Here is a 27,662-nt window from a genome sequence, read left to right as displayed (position 1 = left end):
TTTCACAGGTTAAAAAAAAGAAAGAAAGATAAAGAGCTTCATATGCATCATCACTTCCTTTTCTCTGCTATTAGATTCAACACATGTTCATTTTGAGGAGTCCAAGAAACAAAATATTTCTCGTTCACCTGACCTCGACGAGATCGCCCTAATCTGCAGCTGCTAAGGGATCAGCCCAAACAATTGCAGCTACCATGGTTTTGGTGTATATGTCAATAAAAATGTTTCTTGCCAGACTTGTTTACTGTCAACATTTCTCCGTACGCCACAATATCATGGCCTTAAATGTTACCACAACACGTAACTGCCAACGGTCAAAGTCAAGGTCATCCGTAAGATCACATGATGCCAAAACGTCATTCTAAAGCCATCATTAATGACCTAAAACAGAGTCTGGAGTAGGTCCTGCACTGTTTACATAGACTTACCTTGCTATTTTTATCTTCACATTTTTTTTTTCTATTTTTTTATTTTCACTTGTATTGTATAATCTTCTTTTAGTAAAGTTTTTCATACCTTTCATCATTATCTTTTTTTTAAGATTATTTTTTGGGGCTTTTTATGCCTTTAATTGACAGGACAGAGGAAGTGTGAAAGAGGGAGAGAGAGGGGACGTCATGCAACAAAGGGCTGAGGCCGGAATCGAACCCGCAGCCACTGCGGTGAGGACACAACCTCTGACATGGGGTGCCAGCTCCACCCACTGAGCCACCAGGCACCCCATACCTCATTTATTCACATCAGCTTTTCAGTGTTTATGATATTGTTTTTGTTTATTTCAACTTTTCTTTGCTGCATAGCATTGTTTCTGTTCTGCTTTAAAAAACATTCTGGACTGCATCAATTAAATAATCATTAATAATGATAATTACTTTAAATAAGAGATTATATAATATGCCTGTTTAAACTCACCTGTCAAAGCTGTATGTTCCTGGGTGACTGATTGACCTTTTCATCTGGGCAGACAGACAGAGATAAGATATTTTTGTTAGCACAGCAGCATTTATGAATATGAGATATCCACAGTCCCGCAGCTTCCTGAAAGTGTACATTTCATTATCTGCATTTAATAAAAAATATTCAGTGCATTTGTAATAATACCATTTCAACATTTTGCAGGGTCCTCTACAGTCAGTTTTACCACACTGGAAAGTTTCTTTTTTTCAATGTTGCTATCACCAAAACACATTTGTGTAGACTTATTTGACATGAATTTGCTGGAGACAGTGTGATTACCCTTTCAGGAGGTCGGAGTTCAGGGGTCAAACTCTGGTTGGCAAGGGTCATACACTCCTCCAAAGTCCTGATGAAAGTTGCACAGGTTGCACTGAGGAGAGACGCCTGGAGAGATAAAGAATAAGAATTATTTGTATTTCTGACTACATCACTCACACTCAAGTACAAGTGTTACAGTAAACAAGATGTTGCTCTTTAAGACAAATTAAATCAAATGTGTCGTCCAACAGTACAGTCTGTGGCAGTAACAGAAGTAAAGGATTTGTTTGGTGTCTTTTTTTTGTAACCCTCTTTTTATTGGTTTACGTGAAAGTACACAAACAGAGTACACAATCAAATGAACATGGAGACCTTTTAATCATGTAAAAAGGGGGAAAATAAATAAATCAATAAATAAACAAAGACAGAAAACAAATAAAAAGATAAAGAAATAAAAAGAAAAGAAAATATAATGACAAAATAAATAAGTGGGGAAAAGAGAGGGGAAATAAAATAAAAAAAAACAATAAAATAAAATAAGTAGAAAGGCAAACAAGTACTGGATCAAAACATACACACAGAGACAATGGGTGGCTACTAGTTATATTAAAAGAGGTTTTTGATACTTGTTCACACAAAGTATTTTTTTGGGTGGCGAGAAAAACTTTTTTTGGGTGAGAAAATTTTTTTTTTGTTCCACTGACAATACACAAACACAAAGTCTTACAAATAGTGTCCTGAGCGGATTTACACATTGACCTCCAGCACGGGTTGCCATGAAGCCTTATCATGAGGAACAGCTCAACAGTTTCTCCACAAAAATATTTTTTTTCTCGCCCCCCATTTTTTTTTCCTTGGATTTTTTTTTCCACTCTATTTCACACACGAACAAAAACATTTTTTGGACTTAGAAAATGGACCACCAGAAAAACTAATTTTCCCTTCAGGGCTTCCGTACAGGTCTGATACATGAAACATACAAGATCCATTTTGTCAAGTTTTCAATAAAGACATCCTTCTGGGTTGTCAAAATAAAAGTCATTCTCTCCATTACATAAATACTGTATATTACATCAATCCATATTTCTTTTTTCAGTCATTTTTTGGTTTGGGATTTCATACAGGCCATAAGTAATATTCTTAACAAGCATTTATTCTTTTTTTCTCCATTTCAGTTCCTCCAATCTAACCAGATTCATCAGTTTAAAGTTTAAAGTAATTTTGGTTAATAGTTTAAACTTCTCCTTCTCCTCTTCTTTGCTACAAAACCTAGTAAGGTCATTTCCTTGAAGTGAAAACGGATAAACTTCTCAACATTTTCCCCTCAGTGTTTCCAGGTGGTATTATCATTGGCGCTGCTATCACAAAGACAACCAGATCACTTTCCGTTTTCCTCAGAGCCTACCAACAAGAGACACTGTGCAATGAACATTTACTTCATTATTAAGTTAAAGCAAAAAAAATAATAAATCTGTGTCGATTTTTACTTTGTGATTTTAAAAAATTAAATCATGAGTCTACCTTTGTGGAAATATTCAAAAAGTGACGATGCAAATGAAATTAGTCTGAGATCAAAAGAAGACGCGTTACCTCAGAAGTGGGCGCCTCCTCTGTGTCTGCAGTGTGCTGCGATTGGATAGTTTGGACCTGTTGGACGAGGAGGTCACAGTACAGACGAAGTTCAGACATCTTCGTCTTCAGACAGTCTGGACCTGGCAGCACACACACACACACACACACACACACACACAGAGTTAAGATCATAGTAATAATAATGGGGTGAATCTAAAGTCAGTAGCAAGGTCAAAAATCTGCTATTAGACTTCACACTGTGTGCCATGTTTATAAGCTTTAGTTTCATCTTCTCCATTTATCAGCACAAGCAGCTAAATAAAATGTTTGAATACAGGTTGGTTTGATGAGTTGTGGCTTAAACGATGCGCGTATAACCCAATATTTTTCACAATAAAAATATATTTGGCATATTACGCTGACGTTACCTGACTGCAGGTTAATTTCCCTGCACCTTTTTATTTTTGTTACCAGGCCTGAACTCACTGCCTCTGCATTTGAATGGCCCAAAACACTGCTGTACAACAGCTGTAATTTCCCTTTTGGCTTTTGATGAAAAGCAAAATAACTTCACTCAATAAAAACTCTATTACAAGGACAAATGTTAAGAGAAGTAGCAAGCTAAAGCATCTTGCAAATAAGTTTGTTTTTTTTTATAATTTGTGACAGTAATTTATCCAACAGAAAGAGAATAATCACAGATTTAAATTCACACTCTGTGTACCTTTATGTTTGTGACTGTCCAGCGTTCCAGCTTTAGACGAACCTAAAGCCACCAGCCACCTCTGTCTCTCTGCAGCGTTCACAGCTCGGACGTAGAAATGCTGCTCGCCAGGAATTATCAACTCCAGGCGCGTTGCATCTGTCGGGTGAACTGAAATATAAAAACGTTAACATAGTTTGATGGATGTGTTTGTTTAGTGCCATGAGTGAGGACAGGTAATAGATTGAATCATCTGTCGGACGAGGATTTGAAACAGCTGTCTGACCTTTAATGTCACACACGGACATCTTGATGGATCCTTTGCTTCCTTTACCGACATCGTCCTCGCTGTCATAATAAGAGATGACTCCATTTTCTAAGACGAACCAGCGTGGCTGCCAGCCTGAGGACAGAAAACAAAGTCAAAACCTGAGGCAACAAATGTGTCTATGTGAGTTACTGGTCAAAAGAACAACCAAAAGGCACATTTGAAATATTTGTATTTGCATATCAATTACTCATTCGTTGTTACAATGAATTCATGAAGGAAATGTTGCTTTTCTTACATGCCTCCACTGAGAATCAAAAATCCAAAAATATGGGGGTCTAATTTTAACAACATGAAAACTACACTAAAGCCTCCGTTTACAAACTTTTACTGGTTCATCAAAGTCTCATTTATTCAGTCATAGGCTTAGTACTTTACAAGCAAATAGCCCTTTCAAAGTGAACCGAAAGTTAAACATATCTGTGCTCTCTTTAAAGCCAGACTCCATTGACAAAAACAGCGATTTTAACAAGCAAAACAATGGAGCTGCAATGACACTACAATAATACAGACTAAGTGATCGAGGCAGTGGTCGCTGAACTGCTCCCGAGTTCAGTGAGGAAAGATTAGTTTTCATGGATGGAGTCTGACTTTGAAGAGCATTCAGTTCAGTTTGAAACTTTTGGTGATAACATGTTTGGGAAGTACTGAGCATATGGCTGGATAAATAAGACAAAGATTATAATGCACAAATGTTATTGTTAAACATGCTCCCCTTGGACTCCAATTCAGAAAAAAATAAAAAAGATTTTTTCTTCACAATTTTAACAGGGCAAGTTATAATTATAATTATTCATTTGTCAAGTAAAGCACTACTTTAAGAGCTACTCCAGGTACTACAAAAAAATCCATGAAATAAAAATAAACCAGAAAATAAAGATTAAAAAAATGACAAGTGACAAATAACAAAAAAGGATACGCCATAAGCATATATATATATATATATATATATATACACACACACACACACACACACACACATATATATGGACACTAGGTTTCTGTTTTTATAATATAAATTATTAATATTGCACATAAATGTTTAACTTTTGTTAGCCTTCTAGAATAATGAAATCAATTGCTTCTGTCCATTTGCTTAAAAATAATATATATATATATATATATATATATATATATATATATATATATATATAACATCTGGCTAAGGCTATTGGTAGAAGTATGGAGAAAATGTAATGTAAAAGTAGTGTAGTGCTTGAGCAAGTGTAACGTTACTTAGTTACTTTCCACTATTGCACCTTAACATTACACCACCAGCTGGAAATATTACATTATCATTTGATGACAGCAGCAGTGCGGTTAATCATGTGATGTAAGATCATTACGGCACTAACTGTAGCTCGTTGGCTGCGGTGTTAACTGTCAAAACTCGACTGTCCACAGTGGGTGTTAAACAGGCTACTAGCACCGTTAGCTAACACAAGCACCGTCATTCATCACTCAGTCCCCGTGTCTGCGTCTGTTCACAAAGACATTTGACCAAAACAGCTGTAAGACAGTCAGACAGACGACTCACCTGTCATGTAATTCGTCCATTTGTACAGAATACCCTCCATGGCGGCACTTTACATCGGCTAACTTCGCCTGTTAGCTTATCGATGTAGCTCGAGCTAGCTGAGCTAATGTTCGCCTCGTCTCGAGTGACCGCGCGCTAGAAAATAACCTCCATCGTGAGCTGTCCAAAAATGTGTCAACTAGTGATGTTTTGTGAGAGCTGACTGGCAGTGTTGGAGGGTTAATGTCATGCTGGCGGTTTGTTTGTGCTTAGATGTTCACGAGCCGGGCAGCTAACTTGTGGACTGTCAGCTGATGGAGAAAAAAATGTCAACAAACCAGCAGGTTCGTCTACGGAAGACGGTTAGGGACATTTCACAAGGAGCGTGAAAGAACAGACGTGGCGTTATCATGGATAATCTGTTTAGGAAGGGTTCATATATTTTACTAAAATAAAGTGCGAATGACACACTGTAAACCCTTCAATACAAGCACCCGCATTTTTTAATTAAATACAATAAAAATAATAAATAAAAATTAAATATTTTTAAAAACCCTACTATAACTGATAATAACAATAATAACAACAACAACAACAAAGGACCTGGAAAAAGTGAATATTTTTGTAACATAATTTAAATTATGTAATTATGGCCATTATAAATATAATTTTCCCTCAGCTCTTTTATCTATTTTTCCTTTGCTTTTGTAATATACTTTTTTTAACCAACCAGTTTCTCATTTGTGACAGTTTCAAATTTGGGAAACATTTATTATTCCAAGTTGCTCATCGCCTTTCCCCTCCCTTGCTTCTAAAGAAATAGCAACAAAGGGTTAAATAAAAGTATGTACCCTAAGTATTATCAGCAAAAATAAAGTATAAAAAGTATCTAAAAGTAGTTGTTGTGCAGTAAATGTTTCCTGTCAGTGTTCACGGCAGTGGAAGAATTATTAAGATATGTTTGTAAGGCAAAAGTAGGCAACTAATTTTTGGAGGACCATAAGTGTCACCTTAATGGTAGAAAAGTTTTTTACCTCTACTGCATGTACATTACTTTGCACTTTACTGCTTTTTGCACTTCTGGTTAGATACTAAACTGCCTTACATTGTCTCACTTATCTGTTGTACTCTACTACTACCACTACTACTCTGTACTTTGCAGTGACAATAAAGTCAAATCTAGTAAGTGGAAATTACAGATATTTTTCAAGTCCACATTAATTAGCGCACTAAAATAAACTAAAATGGCTAACTTTTTCTTTTTAATATGTCAACATGATGTGAAAATTGCAAAAAACACAAAAGCATCTTTTGAAAAAAGGGGGCAAGGCAACAGTGATGTAATCAAGAAAATGTCACAGAGATTTGAACAGAGAAATATATTTCTATGGGTTCAAATAAAAACAGGTCAAAGTCATTAAAGGCTTTAGATTACTACTTAATTTACAAAGTAAGTGTTAATATTTTTTAAAGAAAAACACATCAGAAAAAAATACATGTTCTTAAGTTATAACCAAAAATAATATTTGAACAATGAGCACCATGTTCTATAATACAATAAATGAGCTCCGTCTGGAGGATAAGCTGTGCGATGCTGTGATCAGAGTCGAAGGCGTTGACTTTAAAATCCACAAGGTGATCCTCTGCAGCTGCAGCTCTTTCTTCAGGTCAGCCGGGTTCTGTATTTTTTTCAATTATGTACATGATGCAAAAAGTTTTCTGAGACGATCTCTTGTGGAGTGTCTGACCAACCAAACTGTCAGGTCATTTCGATTTTCTTCTTTTACTGTTCATGCAGAGTCAGACAATGTTGTAGAAGAGAAATGCTAAATCGTCCTCTTAAAAAGCTGGTTCCTTTGAACCAGACAAACAGACTCCTCTGAATCTTGATCCCACAGAGATCTCCTCCACGATGAAACCTCAACATCGGAGCAGCAGGTCTATCATTTGTCCAAGGTGTCATCCAACACAGTGAGCCTCATTATAAACTACGCCTACAGCGGTTCTATTGAGGTGACGGAGGAGAACGTGTTAGAGCTGTTGGCGGGAGCGGACGTCTACGACATCAAAGGCATTGTGCAGACCTGCTGCGACTTCTTGGAGCAGCATCTTAATTATAAGAATTGCGTCCACATCTGGATGTTGGCGGACTTCCACAAATGTCCTCTGCTCAGTCAAAAGGCCTACCTCTACATCCTGCGTCACTTCGAGGAGGTCGCAGAATACTCAGTGAAGTTACTGCAGCTCTCTGTGGAGCAGATGGCAGATTTGATCGAGAAGGATGAGCTCAATGTGAGAGAGGAGAGCGTTGTGTTTGAGGCCATCCTCCGCTGGATCGACTACGCACCTGAGGAACGCAGGGGTCACCTGGCCACGCTGCTGAGCAAGGTAACAGGTGGCTGCAACAGAATTATTTCATTTTTTTTAGCCTAATGATCCAACTAAACTGCCATTTTCATTGACTATGTTCTTTAGGCGGCAGTTTGGGAGTTGGGTTATGTTGTGTTGTTTGGCCCAAACTAGTTACGAACTGGTGACTTATCCATCACGTAGACATCATTGTCAATCAACAACGAAACTGCACTGGTGGTTTCTAGGAACAATTAAGTATTTGTTGTTCTTGACAATCGAAGTCGCAAATCTTGCGTCCATTTTTATGCCTCCGCTCCGGCATTAGCCTTGGCATTATGTCTCTGGGTTGTCCATTCATCCGTTCATTTGTCCCATTCCTGTGAATATGATACCTCAGAAATGAACAATTGGATTCCGTGGTCACTGTGACATCAAAAAACATGTTTTTGGCCACAGCTCTACAATTCAGATACCGATTGGACAAATTTTCACACAATTTTCCAATAGGAAAAAATGCTGCAGTGGTGACAAAGGACAAAGTAGAGTCACTGCGACATCATGATGTTCTGCAAAAACACTCCAGGCCATCCCTCAATGCCATGACTCAGTAACAGAAGGGAAGACATTTGATCAGATACCGAACTGGTGACACTAGTCTTAAGAGTCCACCTTGAAACTGTGCTGATTGTAGGATCTTCTCTGCTGTCGTGTTAAAGGTTTTTGTGAAGCATCCATGTTTCAGAATTCGGAGCATCTTTGCAGCAACATCCATTTTTTAAGTATTGTCAACTGTCATTGCTTCATAAACGTCTGCACAGACATCGATGTAAACTGAAATAAGGTGGTAATTCTAGTTTTATCTCAATTTTGCACCAATGTCACTAATTCTGTGACTGTGGCACATGAGGATGACGCCCCCGTTCCTGCCAATAAATCTCTCATTGGTCAACTGTTTTACTAACCGGGGAAACATTGTTATTGTCAAAAAAAAAAAAGCTCTGTGACATTAAATCCTTTTGATCAATGTTGTAAAACAATGAAAGAGGAAAACTTTTAATTCTGTTTATCCACACATTCATGGGAACTGTCCGTAATCCCTTGTTTCAATTGTCACAAACAGACAACAAGCAAGCTTTAAAAAATGGATGATGATTTAAACTCAGCTTACTGTTTTTGTTTGGTAAACAAGGGATTTTTTTGCCTCCAACTGGTCATTTCTGGAATCAGTATCTCTATGAGTCTGTTTGTCTCTGTCCAGGTGCGCCTGCTGTTAATGTCCAGTAATTACTTGGTTTATACTGTGACTCCGAACGCTCTGGTGAGGATGAGTCCGTCATGCATGACCATGGTGAACCACGCCACGCAGACCCTGATGGAGTCCAATATGAGGGGACCTCTGACCCGCACACGCCTTCCCTCTGCTGTGCTGTTGGCTATCGGCGGGTGGATGAATTATACTCCAACCAGCAGGATCGACTTGTACAATGTTCGAGCTGACCGCTGGGTGAGAGTGAAGGTGAAAGACAGCAGGGATGCTCGTCGAGCGTTCCACGGTTGCGTCCTCCTTGATGGATTTGTCTACTGTGTCGGAGGTCGTGATTGTAATAAATATTTAAGCAGTGTACAAAAGCTCGACCTCATCTCCAAAACCTGGCAAGAGGTGAGGCCAATGTGCTCAACCCGCTGCTACGTCAGCGTGGTCATGCTTGATGGCTGCATATACGCCCTGGGAGGCTGTGATCAAAATGGGACACATAAGACAGCAGAGCGATACCAGCCAGAGACCAGCCTGTGGACTCTGATCGCACCAATGCATGAGCACAGGTGCAATGCCAGTGCAGCGACGCTACGCGGCAAGGTAGGAGGAACTGAAGACCTTAAAGAACAATCCAACAGCAGCTATCCAGTTGCAATGATGCAGATGTTGGTAGTGGCCAAAAATAACTTGAATTTTTCCTAGGTGTACATTTTCGGTGGCTTCAGCAGGGTTGGACCCCTGTCAACTGCTGAGTGCTACGATCCTCAAACCGATCGCTGGACGCTGATCACCCCCATGGGAAACGGGTATAATGCAACACGGGCCATCGCCTACAAAGACCAAATATATGTCGTAAGCAGAGCACTGATGTCAACAAACTCTGACAGATATGAAATGAATGGACTGAAATCCAACATAGATGTGTCATTTTGTTTAGTTCATGGGGGCGGGTGTTTTTGAGAATTTGGGGCGGGTTTATATTCTACAATTGCACACTTTTAGAGAATTTTTTTTATTTTTTTAAAATTGGACTGTTTTTGGGCAAAAAATAAACAGAATTTTAATCCTGTGTTGCAAAAAATAAATTTATACTATAAAAATGACATAAAATATAAATTAACAAGGGCAGCATGGTGGTGCAATTGTTAGCAACGTTGACATATTTTAATAACTTTTTTTGGTGGCTATTGTTAAAAATATTGTAACGTAGGGGTTGAGCTTTTTTGTTCAGTTGTAATGGAGTATATTTCCATTGTAATTTTTTTGTGAGTTAAACATTTAAATGCTCTGTCTTCATAGGTTGGTGGCTACAGAGACTTCTCACATACGAGGAGAGTCATCGCCTATGACCCCCTCTCAGACCAGTGGAGCCTGGTGAATCCCATGATCAGCCCTCGCAGCAGCTTTGGCATCGCCGTGTTGGAGGACCAGCTATATGTGGTTGGAGGGTACGACAATCATGGCAACATCTGTAAGGTGGAACGCTACGATGAAAAGACCAAAACGTGGCAAATCGTCCAGGACATGGAGGTGTCACGCAGCAGCTTCGGCTGCTGTGTGGTCGAGCGATGCCTGTACACTGCTGCGTACCTGTGATAACACAATCAGCTGTCATTTATTAGTTTATACTTTGTATTAACCTGAATCTGTAAAGCCGTCAAAGAAATGTTGAGCAATAAAGTGCAATATTTGCCTCTGGTCTTGGAGTAGAACTATAAAGTGGCATAACATGGAAAAACTCAGTATGAATATTTACAGTACCTGAGTAAATCCCAGCAAGTGATGTTGACCTGAAATTCAGGTAGTATCATGGGGTATGCAATAGATTTTTTTACTGATTTTTCAGGGTCTCCAGGAGAGAATGACTTTTTTTTCTGGAAAAAATAAAAAAAAGGAAATAACTTCTGCGTTAATGAACAGAACACACTGGGACTTAGATCAGTCGTGACTGTACATGTAATTTACAATTCAAATTAATAGAAAATATACTTGTGCAATTAAATTAATACCCAAGAAGTGACGACAGTTTTTTATGCCTCCGTGCTGGAAATAGCTGGGCCTGACTTGTGCTTTTTTTGGGTTGTCCAGTTGTGCTGGAAGTTAGATCGGTAGTGAAAGTTTGGCCATGGAAAACTGAATGTTTGTATGTGACTGCTTGGAAAAAAAAAAAAAAAAAAAAAGATTCAGTTCAAAGATTCAGAGAAAAAAAGGAAACACTACTGACCTGAAATTCCTTTCTAACAAATGGGCTGATTTTTTTCCGGATGAATAATAATTGTTCCATAAATCAAAGTAAAAAACACATTGTAACTGTTTGCTAAACTAGCACATTAAAGGTCCGGTGTGTAGGATTTAGAGGGATATATTGGTAGAAATTAAATATATTAATAACAACGTTTTCATCACTGTTGTTGTGTTTTTGTTACGAGTTAGTTATATCTACATACAGAGTGGGTTCTCTTCCATGGAGTCCACCATGCTGTACTACAGTAGCCCAGAATGGACAAACCATTTGCGTTTTCCCAGCTGCCATCGTAAATCTTCTACATGCTAAGCACATGGGACCGTTTGAGACTGTTGCAATGCTGCATCCTCACTGCTAGATGCCACTAAATCCTACACACTAGACCTCTTAATGGTAAGGACTTAACACAAATGGGTAAAATAATATAAATAAAAATGATAATAATTATGAGATCAATCCAATTTTCATAATTCTTAATCTCTCTTTATTGCATTAGAACATACATTTCTCATATATATCTATATATATATTTATATATATTTTATAAATGTGAATTTGTACACTACAATCTTTTATTGTAACATGTTAGAAAATACTCGTAACGCTCCAAAAACATAGCACTAAAAACAGTTACCAAACAATGATTATTACATTTCCTCGTTTTTGTTTTGGCCACCAAGAACAGAAAAATAAACAAGATGGCGGAGACAAAACTGTCAATCAGGAGGAGAGGAGAGGACCACGGTCGAAGACAGATGGTTGGGTCATTGAGATTTTTTTAGTGGCAGATTATTTGTAACCAGACAGACGGGGGACGAGGGGAGGGAGGGGTCTATCACAACAGGTGCACAAAGGAGAGGAGATGTGAATGGGGGGAAAGCGTGGTGAGCATCGAGCACATGGGAGGGTTGGGTGACTTGTATCCATCTAAATTACAGACAAATAGAGACGTGAAGGGCCTGATCATACAGGACAGCTCACTGCGGACTCTGCAGGTTGTTGTGTTGGTTTTGGTTTGACCATCCAATCTCCAGTTAACCTTAAAAACATATAACATTCAATAAAACTTGGCTGCTGTTTTCAGTTTGTGGTTTGGGAAGTTGTAGAGCTCCAGATGAGTTTTGAAGCAGTAAACACACGTTTTAGCCAAATTTTAAAAAAGCCTATTTTAGAAGCGCTATAGAGATTAGGCGTTCAGCCGATTCCAAGTCGCTTCTTTATTCCTCCTTCGCGTTTTTACACTGAACAAAAACATGGTGGCATCATCCCACATTTGTTTGTGATTTTATACAGCATACCAGCATCGTGGAACTGAAAGAGGTGTGACATTTTACACCACAGCGTCAACCTCTAGTATGACATCTCACTAGGACGACAATTAACGTCCCAATTTTGGAACAATTTGCGGCTTTAATAATTTAATTTTCAAAAACTTGCTTTGCCAGATAACATAAACATTTACTTGAAATTGTAGGATGTGTTGCTTCAGTCAAGCAAAGTCAATTTTCTGATAACTTTCAGGTGGGATTTTGTGGATTGTGATGGTCAAATAAACGTGTCATCACTTCATATCAACGACTACGCGAACATACGACCAATATTATGGGTAGCAAAGAGACAGTGCAGTGTAACAGCAGGCATGATCAGGCCCAAAGGCAACCATGTTCACTAGTTCATTACTAACCAGCAGCAGGTTGCACCAGCTTTTCAGACATATCATAGATGGTTTACAGGGTGTCTGCAGGTATCAGACACTTAAATTTCATGCTTTTTAAAACGTTTTTAATGTTTGTGGCAAAAAAGCTCTCACAAATTCAAATTCCAGACCATTCAATCACTTTTAAGGCAGAATATTTATAAAAATTTAAGACATTTTAAGACTTTTTAAGGACCTGCAGACACCCTGTACTAAATTAAAACGGGTTGTGCCACACAAATATGTAGAGATTTGCTGTTGCTAAATATTTACACCCAGTGACTGCTAGCTGTATCTATTAGCGAAGTGAACTAGCTAACTGCTGTGTGACCTGTGACTTAGTAAAACATTAAATTATCTTTCACAAAAAAACGTATATTCCTCATATTAAAACATGTTATGGTATGTTATCAGTTAAGTTAAATATATAATTGGCCTCCTGAAAACGTCATTTGTGCCACATCTCATGCTGCACAGTGAGTTTTCATAACTGACTGCTTTTGATTGGAATGTTTCTGATTTCAATTTTCACGTTACTAAATTAGCCAAGACATTTCTGAAACTCAAACGATGCAACTCAATTTAGTTAAACACAAGTTTAGAACCTTTAGCACAAACTTAGTGACAGATTTAAGAAAAGCTGGTGCAACTCGGTCCAGGTGTTTAGTCGAGGAAATCCGGTGCGTTGTATTTGAACAGCAGCAGTTAGAATGGAAGAAGAGTTGCTGAAAGCGAGGCAGGGAAGAGCAGCTTTTTTCCTTTAACGAGAGTGCGGGGAAATAGTATCACAGAGGACACAGCAAGCAGGCGGAGATAAAGGCTGGTGAGACCAGCGTGGAAAGTGGGGACAGTAGTGACGATCTAGCAGAGAGAAAGGAGGAAGTCGGGGTACAGTATAACCATCTAACACACAAACAGCAAGGTTTAAAAACTAGCGATACAGACACGACGACTGGCACTGCAGGGAGGCGGGTGGATGTATGTGGATGGGTGGAGGGAGAGAAAGAGGGTACGTGAGGCACCAAGGAAACGTTGAAGATTCAATCCCCCTTTAAAATCTCTATTTGTTTAGTAGATGGGAGAAAAGGGAGTCGTGTAACGCTGCGTAACATCACAGAATGATTGTCCTCTTGAACATAACTCAACTCTCCTCATTACACTATTTCTTTTTTTTTTAACCCTCCTCCTCCCTTGTCCCCTATCTTTACTTTTTGGGGGATTTTCCTTTTTCATTTCTCACACATACACACAAAACCCTGTAACCATAAAGGACAATTGTATACACACACGTACACACACACTCTCGCACGGACACAACAGGTAGACACGTTTTGACCCAACAGTACGGCTGACTGGTTTGTATCGCAGGAAGCAGAGGATTGGACAGTGCACATGTGGATTATAGCAGAGCTCAAAGGTGGTTGGCCAAGCGCACAGACGCAGCCGTCTGTTATTGATATGACAATCAGCGCTACAGCGGCACAATATAACTGCACTAGTACAAAAATCAATATGCAATTTTTAAAAATGAGACTGCATTTTTTCTCCTACCATTAGTCCAAGACATGTTCTCAGATTATTATCAAGTCCATAAAACCAGGATGTGAGTACTCACATGAAAAACTTGTTAGTCAAAAATTAATATTATTGTTAAAATAATTTATCAAGCAAAACTGCTGTGCTGCCTTTCCTTGTTTTATATTATTGCAAATTGAATATCTTTGGATTCTGAATTGTTAGTTGAAAAAAAGACATCTGAAGGCAATTGTGTAATTTTTTGTCATTTTATAAACCAAATGATTAATTAGTTGGTTGAAAATATTAATTAATTAAAAAGCAACATTAATTGCCAGCCTGCTCTCACTCCAAAGTCGTCAAATACTGCCGCTTGTTCAGCAATTTTGGCGTCGGACACCAATGCAAAAAGACACCTACTGTGGCAGTGATACACTGCCGTGCGACGGCAGTTTTAAACGCTGCTGGAAACGACATAATACAAGGTGATGGAAAGTCCCTGTAGGGCGGGAGCGGAGGCGGAGCGGTCCAACAAACCCCGGACTTTCACCTAGAAGCCCACAGTTTGCCTCCTGAATGAATGTTGAGCCAAATCATGTTTTTCTCTAAACCTAACCATGTACTTTTGTTGCACAAGGAAATAAATGTGGTGTTTTAGCGACATAATTTTACTTTGACAATATGCATCTAACGAGCAGAAAGTGCAGATTTCCTGTGAAAACGGAAATGTATTTTGAAAAGACACAATGCATGTAACAGACGTAAATTGATACGTCAATCCTGACCATCAACAACAACACAGGAGGAAACCTGGCGGTTCATATGTAGATGTGAAAGTGACTGACCAAACATATTTGACGAGTTGGGGTGAGAATGTGTTGCACTTGCAGCCTTAAAAACATGTTTTTACAGATTACAACAGAAAATTTAAGCCTATGCAATCGCAATTCTTCCTAATTTCAGGCGCACTGGAGAACATCAATTTGCAGTCAAATGTACCTTCATTTTAAGACCTTTCATGTTTCCTTCCTCCCCCCTCCTCCCCCCTCTCCACTTCTCCCTCTGTGAGCAGTTTGTGGTGTTATGATGTTAGGTTCCTAAGGCAGTATCACAGTACAGTCCATAGAGAAACAACAGCAGTACAGAATTACACTGGCCTGCCCAGAACCTTACATCCAGCTCAGGTGGGACACTGATGGCATCTGGATTTTTTTTTAAAGCCTCCTGTTTTGTTTTATTTTGTTTTATTTATTTTCTGAAACTGCATATTGTTGCCAAGTAAAGTTATTTGAAATTTTAGCTGTTTCCTGTTTTTTTTTTTTTTATGTTTGATTTTCAATTTTACTGAACATTCAAATCAGGAAGCAGCGAGGGGAAAAACATATTTTTTAAAATTTCATTAAAAGCTCATCTCCTGTGGCGCCCTGGTAGCTCAGCGGGCTAAGGCACGTGCCGAGTTTATGCGACATCACTGGTTAGAAACCGGCTCATGACCACTGTCGCATGTCATGTTCTCCTCACCTCTTTCCTGTCTTTTCACTCCACTGCGGGAAACAGAATATTTAAAGCCTGATAAATGAACTCAATGCTCTGATGGCCATTAAGCACCTTTAGCATCAATTCCTCCCATCACTCCAGATTGACTGATCATCAAATTAGCTAGCTATTTTGGAGAAGACAAAATTATTGGTTCAAGGTAGCAAAGTTTAGTAGCTAGTAAACTACTGAGTGAGCCAGCAAACAGTCAGAGCACTGTGTGTAAAATTTGATTTTCTGAAACCTAAATTTTAGGGACAGTAAAAAAAAAAAAATTGTATGGGCTGCTGCAGAGCTCTCTGCTAAAATAACTACTGCATTTTCTAAATATACATATGCTTCAACTTCCTTAATTTATGCAGCCATGTAAGCCACTTCAGTGTCTACAACAGAGAATCTGAAATTTAGAAATGTTGTCAGAGAACGCTTATTTCCAAACGCAAACGGGAAGCGTTGAGCTAAATGTGAAAATTTAAATTTTCTTATGTCTGGTTTGGTGTCAATATGATTATCAAAACACCATTTTCTTTTCTTTTTTTTTTTGCTTAAACCGCAAACATCAAGCAGAAAAAAAAATATGGGCAACTTCCATTCTGGAGATTTTCCGCAGCTGAGCAGCAGCCAAGCCTGAGCAGCGCTGCTCACACTTGCAATGTGTCTGCTCTAAAAAAATACAACAGGTTTCACGACTCACACGCGCTGCTCAAGCAGGCTGTGTGGCATGGGCATAATCCCTTAGGTACCGTAGATATCACTCATAAATACTTTTAAAGTCTTATGATTGATTAAATGATTATCATATAAAAATGTCAAACGTGTTGGTTCCAGCTTCTCAGATTTGAAAATTTTCCTCTTGACATCAATGTAAATTGAATATCTGTTGGTTTTGGATAATCTGTTGAAGAAGTTACCTTGAGAGTCAAATTAATATAACTTCAACTCCCAACAAAAAAACAGCAGGTGAGATCACAGATCTTCTGCTTTGCTAATGGGGCAACAGTCATTTTAAACATCAGTTTACTTATAGTATCACAAATCTCTAAAAATATATACAAATTAAAAATATCTTTAAAAAAAACTCTTCTGCTGATGAACCACAGTGGAGTGTGAAGTGAACCAAAGAGACTTTTTTTTCTAAAAAAGTGGGCATTAGAGGGAATCTCCCACTGCGATGAGGAGGCTCTCCTTTCTCCTTTCTCCTTTCACTTCTCGAGGCTTCCAGTAAATTCAGTGGCACAACTCTCAGATATAGGGTTCTGGGCCAGAGCTGGGCCGGGAACCGCCCGGCAATGATGTGGGTTGGTTCTGGCACCAAGGTAGCCAACTTCTGATCTAAAACCGGCCAGGGAGGGCTCAGACGGCTCCGGCTGTCCATTATTCTTTATGTTGAGATGAAAGAGGTTTGACTATATACTATGACTATTAGACAGTTACCTATTACTAACAAGTGACAACGACTGGAGCCACTGAAGCCCCCAAGAGTGCCAGAACCAGCCCAAATGTCTCTGGTTTGGGTGATATTGTAGTGCGTGTGGTCTATAGTACAGTAGCATCAACACAATGGTCCAGTAGACAGATCAGATAGAAGATATCATACAGATGGTCCAATACAGTTATAGTACAACATCTATACATCAACTATACATTGTGCGTTTTTTTTGTTCTTTGTTATATTTTCAAGGGGTCTCATGGGGTTAGACTTGGTCACCATTACATCACTGCTGTAAGACGGGGTAGGGGTCAAACTAGTGGTGGGCAGAGCCATGGATAAACAGGGTTCGATCATTATAGTCTAAGAGTACCACCAATGTTAGTTCTGCTACTTGGCAACTGCTAGAGTGCAACTCTGTCAAAAACAAAATAAACTTGAGTGGCGGTGCAGTAATAGAGCGATAAAGCAGGCAAGTTTGTTTTTAATAATTTAGTCTTAGCAGTTTTGCATTCAGCAGCTGTAATCAATTCAGATAAGTTTGGGGTAAATACTGCAAATATGTGTTTGAATGCAAAAACAAATCGATTGTGCTACTTTGGAAGCTCTAATGTCAGACTACACTATACATATACACACACACACATATATATATATATATATAACTGCCTTTGTTTCGCAGCAGGGGCACTGTCTGTGTACATGGAGCGCCCGCTCAATCCACTAAGTCCCATCATGCTTCTTTCGCTTCTGCATATTTACAGTTGAAGAGCGCTTTGTGCTTCTATCAGTAAATGTCACTGTAATGCGCTAACACTTTGTGGAAGACCGAAATATGCTAACATGGTATTCTTTTTGTTGGGACGTTGAGAGGAATCCCAGCCGTGGCGTTAGTTGTTTTCTACTTTGACACGTTGTTTTCAGCGGATATTGTGTAGTCTGAACCAGACATAGGTGTTTTACTTTCTCACCATGCTGCACTGATGTAAACGTGTACTCTAGGGTGTGTCAGTGACATCATTGTTGTGTGTGGTTATAACTGTGCAACAGAGCACTTCTGACCACACTGCTATATTAAAAGAGCCTAAAAACAGAGAAAGTTTCAACCAGAGAGTAGCAAACATGTTTCTTTAACACTTCCTACTAAAGAGTTGGAGAAAACCACAGAGGACAACTAAATTAATCCTCGTATCAATCCATGGACGAAAAAAAACGACCTTTGCTATGACAAATATGACATCAGCTTTGTCCAAATCTGACTTTAACTGCAAAACAATTCCTCAATCGTACCGAAGACTGAACCTTGAAAGGGTTTTGCAAGATTTCCCAATAAACCTCATAACCCTCATATTTTCTCTGTAGCATTACAACTATGTCCTCTATTAGGACATGCTATGTGCTGTGCTTATAAACACTTAAAGCCTGCAGCTTTCTAAAAAGCACCTGTGCAGTCTGCTGACACACCCCGTTAAAGAAGAGGCAGCAACAGGCCACCACAGTCCAACCTGACCAAACTTTCCGTCTATCCATGGCTCTAGTTCCAAAACAGGGTAACAGGGCGTAGGAGTTACAGGTTAAGGGGCTAGGACACTAAGGACTTAAAGGGGTAAAGGGTTTAGGGTGTAAGGACTACAGGGGTTACAATACTAAGGGTTTTAAGGAGTCTGGATGATGAGGTGTTGAAGTTTGGAAATGACAGTCAAGGTTTACAGTGATGAGAGATTTACCGAGATACTGGATTTGAGAGATTTATGGTGAGGAGGACAAGGTTAGTATGAGTCTCATGGGTGGGTAATGTTAGGATATGACTGTGGCCTCCGTAACTATAGCAGGGTCTTCTATGTCAGCTTTACTTTGAACCATCCTCAGCTCCAGCTGGGGCGGACTGGGCCTCCGACCGGGACCTGCTAACTCTGAGAGAGACACGGGGGGCAGGTTGGGGTTGGGCAGAAATACAAACGAAGATTAAATTTTATTTTAAAGCTACATTACTCATTTTTTAATGTAAAAACAGTTTAGACACACTGTGCCTTTGATGCAAAGAACCCTAAACCAGGCTGAGCCAGTCATCACCTGTAGAGCTGCAGGATCAGCTAAAACCGATGCAACTTATGGTCAATAAAAGTCACAGCAGCAGCAGTTAAGACCTGCAGATAACCTTTTAAGTTGCTTTGATTCTGACATTTGTGCCACAACTGCTGTAGTTTTTCTATTTTCTAAAAAAAGATGTTAAAACCCTCAAAAATATGTTCAGAGACGTGTGAGTGTCATCATGTGTTCTTGATCCACTTTTAAAATGTCAAAACTTTAAAATCACTCACATTTAACACTCAAACCTGCATGTAGTGCCAGCTATTCACTTCCTTGTCAGTGGGTGGCGACGTCAACATATCTACATCTCTATCTAGTTGTCCTTTCTTTTACGGTAGGTGCTCCAGGTCGACGTGTAAAGACCTGGTCTGATTACAGCTCCTGTTTTATAGATAATATGTTAAATGTAAGTTGTGTTTTAAGACAGTTCTATTAAGTGCTTTGCAGCTAAAAATAGAACTCACGTAGTGTTATGCATCATGAATGCAATCAAGCTGAACGATATCAGAAATTTACTGGACAAGAATGGATTTCAAGGAGGCTCCATGCTAAGTATATTGGTCAAAAAGTGTGTTTTTATTTATCAATTCATTGATTTTATTCCCCTTGTCCTCAGACGGGGAAACAGAAGTGTGATGGTGGAACTGGAAAAGTTCATAGAGAAAGTGGGATCCTTAATCAGTGAAGGAAGATATACTTAAGTTTACAAAGAATAGAAAGCTGGTGATTTGTGTGATAAATGACTGTTTTTACAGAAAAATACAGATGTATTTATTCAGAGCGTTAAAAACGTAACATATGTGTTTGTTGTTTCCTCATCATCATTTATTTATTTGGGGCAGCTCGCCTCGATGAAAACATCTGCTGCCACAATCAGATGTTCTGTATTTGTTTGGAAGGACTGCTGTTGAAATATATATACCGCATAACCAAAGGGTATATGTCGCAGTGCAGAGCGTACTCTGGGCTCAGAAGCAGCAGCAGAGCATCAGGTGCATTAAATCTGAAACTCAATTATTAATTCTGATGGCTCTAAAAGTTTGCATTAACTCGCAGCAGCTGCTCTGTTCATCCACTGATCTGATCATCTCTGAACGGATCGACAGATCAATAATCCAACTCCAATTCACAACTGCTGCTGAGGAAAAAAGGAACTCATGTAAAGCTCTACCTGTGCTGCATTTCTGGAGCCACAAAAACAGAATGGCACTTTCATTCAGTGGGAAAAAATGTGTGTGTCAAAGTCTGTGTGATTGTTATATTTGATCAAAAGGAGACTTTCTTTTTTGATTTTGAGATTTTATTTACTTTTATTTTTTTTGAAAAGCCTCCTAAAAAAACTGCTTTGCTGATGTCAACATTTGGCATCGAATGCATGATTAAAATGTAACAGAAATTTGATTGTAACTCCCTTGTTGATTTTCTGGATAAAAAAACAACAGCATATTTTTTTAATAGATTTGAGAAAGGTCGGAAAAAATGGGGGCTAATAACAAGCCCTACTTTTCTTACCATGAGCATACGAAATGGTCCTCTGGATAACATGGTGCATCACCGAAAAAGTCTTCTCACAGGCCGTCTGAGAGAGGGAGAGCACAAATAATCATTGCTTTTTTAATTGCTATATATGCGCGTCCTCGTCTTTCTGTCAGTGGGATAGTGTGTGTGTGTGTGTGTGTGTGTGTGTGTGTTTATGGGGGAGATAGAGATGGCTTAGCTCCTACAAAGAGCTCTGAGCTCAACCAAATCAAAATCCAATGCCCTGTTGTCTGTAACTGATCTCCTGTCGCAGTGTAATTTGAACACGGGTGTTTTTGTACCTTCAGGTCATTGGGGTAGTGGTGTGTCCACGCTAGCAGCATAGCAGCAAACAAGTCTCCAGTTCCTACAAAGACGGCGTCCACTTTGGGGACCTCTATTCGAACTCTCTGTGTCGTCCTGCTGCCGTCGGGACGAACTGAACGGCACGGCAAACAACACAACATTTAGTCTCATAATTGTTTACATTCAAACAAGGCATATGCACAATAATTCACACACGTCACATACCATGGCGCTGGCTGCCCAACGACACGAGGAAGCGGTCTCCCAGTCTGGAGGGCAGATCGGAGGACGTGATGACCACTGTGTCTGGGCCCATAGCATGCAGGAGGTCCATAACCTACAGACAGAGAGTGAGTGAGAAACTGGTGCGTGTATTTATTCAGCAGTATGTGTGTAAAATGTCAAAATACTATGACAGCTTATTCTGCAAACAAATGAACTATTTATTTTGAAAAAAGGGATTAGATAACAAGTGATCAGTTACCTCCACGGCGTCTTTCTCTGTGCTGATGTTTTTCCCTGTCAATAATCTACAACACAAGCAAACAAAGGATCATTTTGCTATAGTAGTGTAAGATAAACACTAAAAATGAAGTTATTAAACAGACAAAAATCCAGTGTAAAGTAAGACCAAAAGACTTAATGAATTGAAAAACTTGAAACACCTAATTCCACTCATACTGCTTATTGGAACACATTAGTGCAAGAAGGTAAAATCCACAGTCAGGTGAGCCAGCAATCAACCTAATTCTGCAGGTATAAAAAGTCACCACTAGATGGAGTGACTTGACAGTGAAGCTGAGGACATAATGGACACAGTTTCTTATGTTCTGTGGTTTACTGTTACAGTTCTCCATAAAAAACAGACATTTAGTCAACTGATTTCACTATAATTAAATTAACAATGCAATTTCAGATTCATAAATCATACCTTTTGTGTCGTAGCACTTTTAGAACTTATGAAAAACGAATATTTTGAGACAAATTAAGGCATTACTTTAAGATTGATCAATTCAGTGCATTTTAAAACTTTTAAAAAGACCTGCGGGGACCACGCTTTTCCAAAAGAGATTTGACTAACATCACAACTTTTCCAGGTCTGGACGATGAGATTTAAAATTGCATCCCTTTTCCACGTTTTCTATGACTGTGGGAACCATATAAATGAGCTGCCAAAAATACACAGTAAAGAAAAACATCTAACTCTCGTGGTGGCTCAGCTTTGTGCTTTGAAAGGGTAAAACAAGAAAGAAAAGAGAAGAGCTACAGTTTATTTTTGGTTAATTCTTTCCCAATTGTCTGGAATCACAAAATGAAGGTGTTAGATAACACGCATGAGTGGCATTACATAAAGATGGTGTTGCTAATGCTCTGCTTCTCACACAGTTACACAGTGAGGTGTGGGCAATTTCAAACAAGTGGGTTTATCTTGAAAAAGAAGAGAATTTTCAGAAACATCATGCTAGATTTACTGGATTTATATCAACACAAATCTGCAAATACTGAAAAGCAACACTTGTACTCACTCAGCCTCAAACTGGTTGGGAGTAATTATGTCGGCAACAGGAACCACCTTGTTCTTATAGACCGGGTAAAGATTCTGAGGGACGTACTGTGGAGTGAGACACACAGGTTAGAGTCAAAAAACACAATGTAAACACACAAATGGTGCTCTGAAGTAACAACCATAATTGCACGAGCTCAGTTTTTTCACTTATCTTTGCTTCCATAGTTTTAAATTATGAGCGCTAACTGACAGAACATGATTTTAATCCAAGAAAATGCACAATGAAATATACACACAACACACACATAGACAAGCAGAGTGAGTCACTGTGTATATGTAGTTCTGTCAGATCACAATAATCCATCTGTCACTGAGAAATGAGCCTTGTAACACCCTCCCCCAGAACACTAACGCACTAAACACACTCACACACACACACACATTGTATATATAGAGATAAAAACAAACACAAGGATGCGCACTAAAACCCTCCCACACACATAACAGGCACAAGGATCCCTGTTAAACATCTATCTAATAACAACAGACACATAAACAAGTGCACATACAGGACACGAAGCATAAAATCACCACTAATCTCACCATAGATCCATGATCACCGAGGACGGGGTCACACACTGAAAAAAACAAAACAAAAACAAAACCACAGAGTCAGACACCAAACACCGATCAGCGAGGCTCCAGCACGACATTACATAAATACTGCAGTGATGGGAGGCATGACACTGGATTTGGAGATGTAAACACATCCAAGCCAGCATGTAGACAGATGCCGAGAGAAAAAAAAAACATATCAATTTTTTTTACATTCTCTTAAAAAGATGTCTGAAAGGTCCTGCTAGTGAGTGACCAAAATATCTCCATGGTTACACCCTTATCTGCAGGGAAGATAAAGATATAAAATCTATCCTGAGGGTGGCAACTAAGAACTTAGGGCTGCACTCTTTCATTCTTTTGGCCATAGAAATGAATATCCTGAAGGTTGTGACAAACATTTGCACATTTACAGTTGAGCAGATGCAAAGCAGAGTTGAAAACCAATTACCTTGAAAATTTTAAGCAAATACAACTATTATTCTTAATTTATGTTTGTTTTATATCTAATTGTTACATTTACTTAAAATGTAGTTATATTTACTTCATTTTGCGAAGCTGTTGCAACTTAAAAAGGACAAGTTTAATTAAACAAATCTCTAATTTTTAGTTTACTATGCCTTATATCTTAAATCTATATTGAAAAAAATCAATGAGGCATAATATTGCGATACTTGCTTGGCAACACTGCATCAACAGAGGAATGCCAAGTTTGTTTTTTTCATTGTATAAATTATAAATATTACAAATACAAATTAAACTTTTTGTTGCCCACTAGAATAATAAAATCAATTTCTTTCACAGGCCACTAGATACACATTGCTGCAATAAAAGTTATTGAGGTGAAATAAAAAGACTGTTAATTTATCTTAAAACAGTTGTTGATATTATTTTCCTTTTGGAACATTATTTACAGTTGAAAAAGGAAATAAATCACAATATATGTTGTCACAATAGTCAGCATATCACAGCAAATGTTGAATATTGTGCTGCGACGTCTGTATTGTGATAGTATCGTATCGTGAGGCTTCTGGTTATTCCCGTCCCTTTGTAACACTCAAGAGTACTGAGCGTCCTGAATACACAGCATTCATAGCAGTGACCCGAAAACTTCAGCATTTGCTGAACATAGCGCTCTACAAATTGCTGCTAATGCTCTGCGCCACAGTACAATATTGTTAGAAAAGCTTTTAGACCCTGCAAGTAGATCCCCACTGTACAAGCAGCTGTGTCATAGCTCCACCGATGCAACAAAAGCTGCACATTAGCCAAACGGCATCAATTAACCTTTAGGCAGAATTACCCTAAAGTTAGCTCAAGGTGGGAGGAATAAACACCAAATGATGCGTTTATTTCTTCTGTAACAATACAGCACATTAAAGGCAGTAACTTACAGCTCTCTAACTCACGTCTATTTTCAGAAGAAGAAGAATTAATATACTTATGTGTTCTAGTGCCTTATTATAAAACAGTTTTCCGAAATAAAAATAAATAAATATAACCATGTGGTTTCTTACCATACACCAGATTAGGGTTGGCTCTCTTCAGCTCCTGAACGATGTCCACCACCATCTCCAAGAAGGACGTGTCTCTGGTATACCCTGCACACAAAATTATTGAATTCATTATTTCCAGAACTATCAATCACTGTACTTTTTTGTATGAAATACATTATTTATTTGTCTTTTTTTACTGTTAACTGTCAGTTAAGAGGAACGTAATCACTCAGGTTTACTAGGATTCACTTAAAAAAGTACTTAAACTGCAGCAACTTATGAAAAAACACTCTATTATTTTAAATACAGATTCAACTCTATTCTATGTTTTGTTAAATGACAATGTCAAGTTTGTTTGGACACTAAACAAATAAATTGTAAGCACTGCTATTAACCCTTTGAACGTGATGAAAAGTAACAAGCTACGAGTTACAAGAAAACTACATAAAATGTAAAAAACAAAAAACAGTTATAAAAAAAAGATATTATAGTTAATTATAATAAAAAATATTATGAATATAGTTTTCTAGACATTTTTCACAATTCAAATTGTTATTCTCTAATTTTCAGGTCATTTTCTTTTCTAATTTCTAGCAATTTCTTGCCAAGTTACTGACTTTTTAGCCATGTTTAAGAAATCAAACCAATTTGCTCAAGTTTCAAAGGTTTTTAAAAGGTATCTGAACACACCACAAGAAAACTGATGTTCCAGGTTTCAAGAGTTCCTTAATTGAGATTTTTGCTGATGTAATTTAAATTTGACGGGCCAAAATATACCTACAATTTGCACACAAGTATCCAATGTAAATGCATGGAAAAGGAGACTGGAGGGGATATTAACACATATTAATCTCATAAAATTTAACCTAATGATATTTTAAAAATCTCAACATAGTATCATCACCGTCACATGAAGCCACTGCAAAAGTGGTGAAACACTCCCATAACAAAAGTCTATCAGTGAACAATAAAAACGGCATATTCACCTGTTAAAACATAGTCATACTGGTGTACGTTGTTCAGTTTGATTCCTTCGTAAAGAACGTGGAGCTCGTCTGCTGTCAACACCTGGCCTTTCCAATGAGAATAACCTGCAGAGAGGAGAGGAAATGTTGTGTTTGCTAAGTTGCTGACTCCAACCCTTTGCAATGCTTTTTCCAATCTACTGGCACATAGATAGGAATAGACTCAAACACACACTGTATATGTGCACGTGAACACCCCTAAAGATGCTGACACACACATCCAAACCCTTGTGCTCCCACATCGTGTCAAAAGACTCAATTTTAAACATATAAAATATTTAAGTTTGGATCGCCTGGGCAGTTTAGGGTTCAGTTTGTGCTTTAAATAACCGTGCAGAAATGTCCTAATGTGCTGGCTGTCTTTTGAGGGAAGAGGTTATTCTGCAGATTATTATTTTACATACAACATTTTATATAAGATGCACTGTTTAATAGTTTGACACTGATTCTGTGGTCTACAGGTGGTGGTAACACACCAAGATGTGTTGCAATGTGTCAACAAAGGCGAGCGAGAGGACTGCAAACTAGTAAACATCGATGTAAACAATGTAGGACTTTAAATATTTTAACAATAGACTTCATGAGGAGGGAAAATAATTCAACACATTTGTTAGAGCTCAAATAAGAAAACTCAATGTGAGACATTTATTTGTCACAGTAGTTTTTACTCTATAGTAGGGCTGGGCTATAAAACGATAACGATATCAATCGCAATATAACTTTTCATAGACTGAAATATAAGACGTAGTCAAAAGACTGTCGATAGAACGCATTCCAGCCACGTTTTGACAGACAACACGAACAGCCAGTGATAATAAGGATAGCGCCGCAGCGAACCAAATGCAGTGAACGACTCTGACTCTAGAACAGCTAGAGTGTTTGACAGCCACAGCATTTCATCATTGATTAAATGTAAGCTGAATTAAAATTATGATATTACATGATATTTTCATTATGATATTCCATGTCCGACAGCCCAATCCAGCGTGCACATGTCGGCAGCCTGCTCCGGATCTGGACCAAAACTTCGTCCTATCCGGACCCAGGGCCAAGTTGTAATGAAATGTTAGAATGACAAAAATATTTTTTAAGGAGTAGTGCTGGGCAATTAATCGAAAAATAACTGAAACCAACATTCAGAACCTCTAACCAACATAACCTTGCCCATGTCGGGTATTTATGTTATTTAAAAATTCTATTAACCCTTTGCCCACCAGGGCTGCCAACTTTTGGGCTCTGTCTCACGCTCTCTTTGAATTTTAGTAGAACAGGTCCGCCAGTTGGTGATGCCTGTTCTACAGTATATTTCTCATGTTCAAAGTCTGACAGAAAATAAATATCTCAAACAAAATTTACTTTACGATATCTTCATATGTCACTGAGGAGTAAAAGGGAACCTTTAAGCTTGACAGAAATAGTGATTTGATGTATATCGTGATATATATTGATATCGACTGATATGAAAAAAAAGTGATTGTGGTAAGATTTTTTTCCATATCGCCCAGCCCTACTTTGTAGGATTCCTATTTTTGCTAAAAGAAAGGATCTGAAATGATGCACACATTGGACTGTTCCTAAGATGCTTCTTGTGATAAAATAGCAAAAACATCCAATCCAAACACCGAAATGGTCCACTCATCTCGGATAAAGTTTCAGAAAGTGTAGTTTTGACTCCTCTCTACCAGCATGACTCAAAAGCATCTTGTTGGTCACACACACACACACACACACACACACAC

At 38.5% G+C, this 27,662-nt stretch overlaps 3 protein-coding genes across 3 annotated transcripts in view; 1 reads left to right on the top strand and 2 right to left on the bottom strand.

Annotated features, from left to right (window-relative positions):
• The window catches only part of plekha3 (pleckstrin homology domain containing, family A (phosphoinositide binding specific) member 3), a 38,956-nt gene extending 33,291 nt beyond the window's left edge, over nucleotides 1-5,665 (bottom strand). Inside the window, exons 1-6 of the mRNA XM_088086545.1 lie at nucleotides 5,356-5,665; nucleotides 3,777-3,893; nucleotides 3,512-3,661; nucleotides 2,806-2,927; nucleotides 1,237-1,341; nucleotides 913-956 (exon numbers count right to left, since the gene is read on the bottom strand). Coding sequence (XP_087942671.1) covers nucleotides 913-956; nucleotides 1,237-1,341; nucleotides 2,806-2,927; nucleotides 3,512-3,661; nucleotides 3,777-3,893; nucleotides 5,356-5,395 — 578 coding nt within the window. The 5' untranslated portion in view covers nucleotides 5,396-5,665. The remainder of the gene's footprint in view (nucleotides 1-912; nucleotides 957-1,236; nucleotides 1,342-2,805; nucleotides 2,928-3,511; nucleotides 3,662-3,776; nucleotides 3,894-5,355) is intronic.
• A 1,010-nt stretch (nucleotides 5,666-6,675) lies between these two features.
• Nucleotides 6,676-10,540, top strand: LOC121938240 (kelch-like protein 10). Its single transcript, XM_088086879.1, has 5 exons — nucleotides 6,676-7,001; nucleotides 7,233-7,722; nucleotides 8,945-9,544; nucleotides 9,647-9,796; nucleotides 10,244-10,540. The coding sequence occupies exons 1-5, from the start codon at nucleotides 6,868-6,870 to the stop codon at nucleotides 10,538-10,540; spliced, it is 1,671 nt and encodes a 556-aa protein (XP_087943005.1). The 5' UTR covers nucleotides 6,676-6,867.
• A 5,170-nt stretch (nucleotides 10,541-15,710) lies between these two features.
• Nucleotides 15,711-27,662, bottom strand: part of pdxkb (pyridoxal (pyridoxine, vitamin B6) kinase b) — a 28,060-nt gene continuing 16,108 nt past the window's right edge. The window contains exons 3-11 of the mRNA XM_042502413.2: nucleotides 25,885-25,989; nucleotides 24,920-25,003; nucleotides 23,391-23,425; nucleotides 22,807-22,892; nucleotides 21,765-21,810; nucleotides 21,506-21,617; nucleotides 21,277-21,413; nucleotides 20,969-21,035; nucleotides 15,711-19,278 (exon numbers count right to left, since the gene is read on the bottom strand). Coding sequence (XP_042358347.1) covers nucleotides 19,163-19,278; nucleotides 20,969-21,035; nucleotides 21,277-21,413; nucleotides 21,506-21,617; nucleotides 21,765-21,810; nucleotides 22,807-22,892; nucleotides 23,391-23,425; nucleotides 24,920-25,003; nucleotides 25,885-25,989 — 788 coding nt within the window. The 3' untranslated portion in view covers nucleotides 15,711-19,162. The remainder of the gene's footprint in view (nucleotides 19,279-20,968; nucleotides 21,036-21,276; nucleotides 21,414-21,505; nucleotides 21,618-21,764; nucleotides 21,811-22,806; nucleotides 22,893-23,390; nucleotides 23,426-24,919; nucleotides 25,004-25,884; nucleotides 25,990-27,662) is intronic.

Source organism: Plectropomus leopardus, chromosome 13 (genome assembly GCF_026936395.1).
Source record: "Plectropomus leopardus strain MGB_pleo_1.0 chromosome 13, ASM2693639v1, whole genome shotgun sequence".
Taxonomy (NCBI): Eukaryota; Metazoa; Chordata; class Actinopteri; order Perciformes; family Serranidae; genus Plectropomus; species Plectropomus leopardus.
This window is presented reverse-complemented; position numbering and strand designations above follow the sequence as displayed.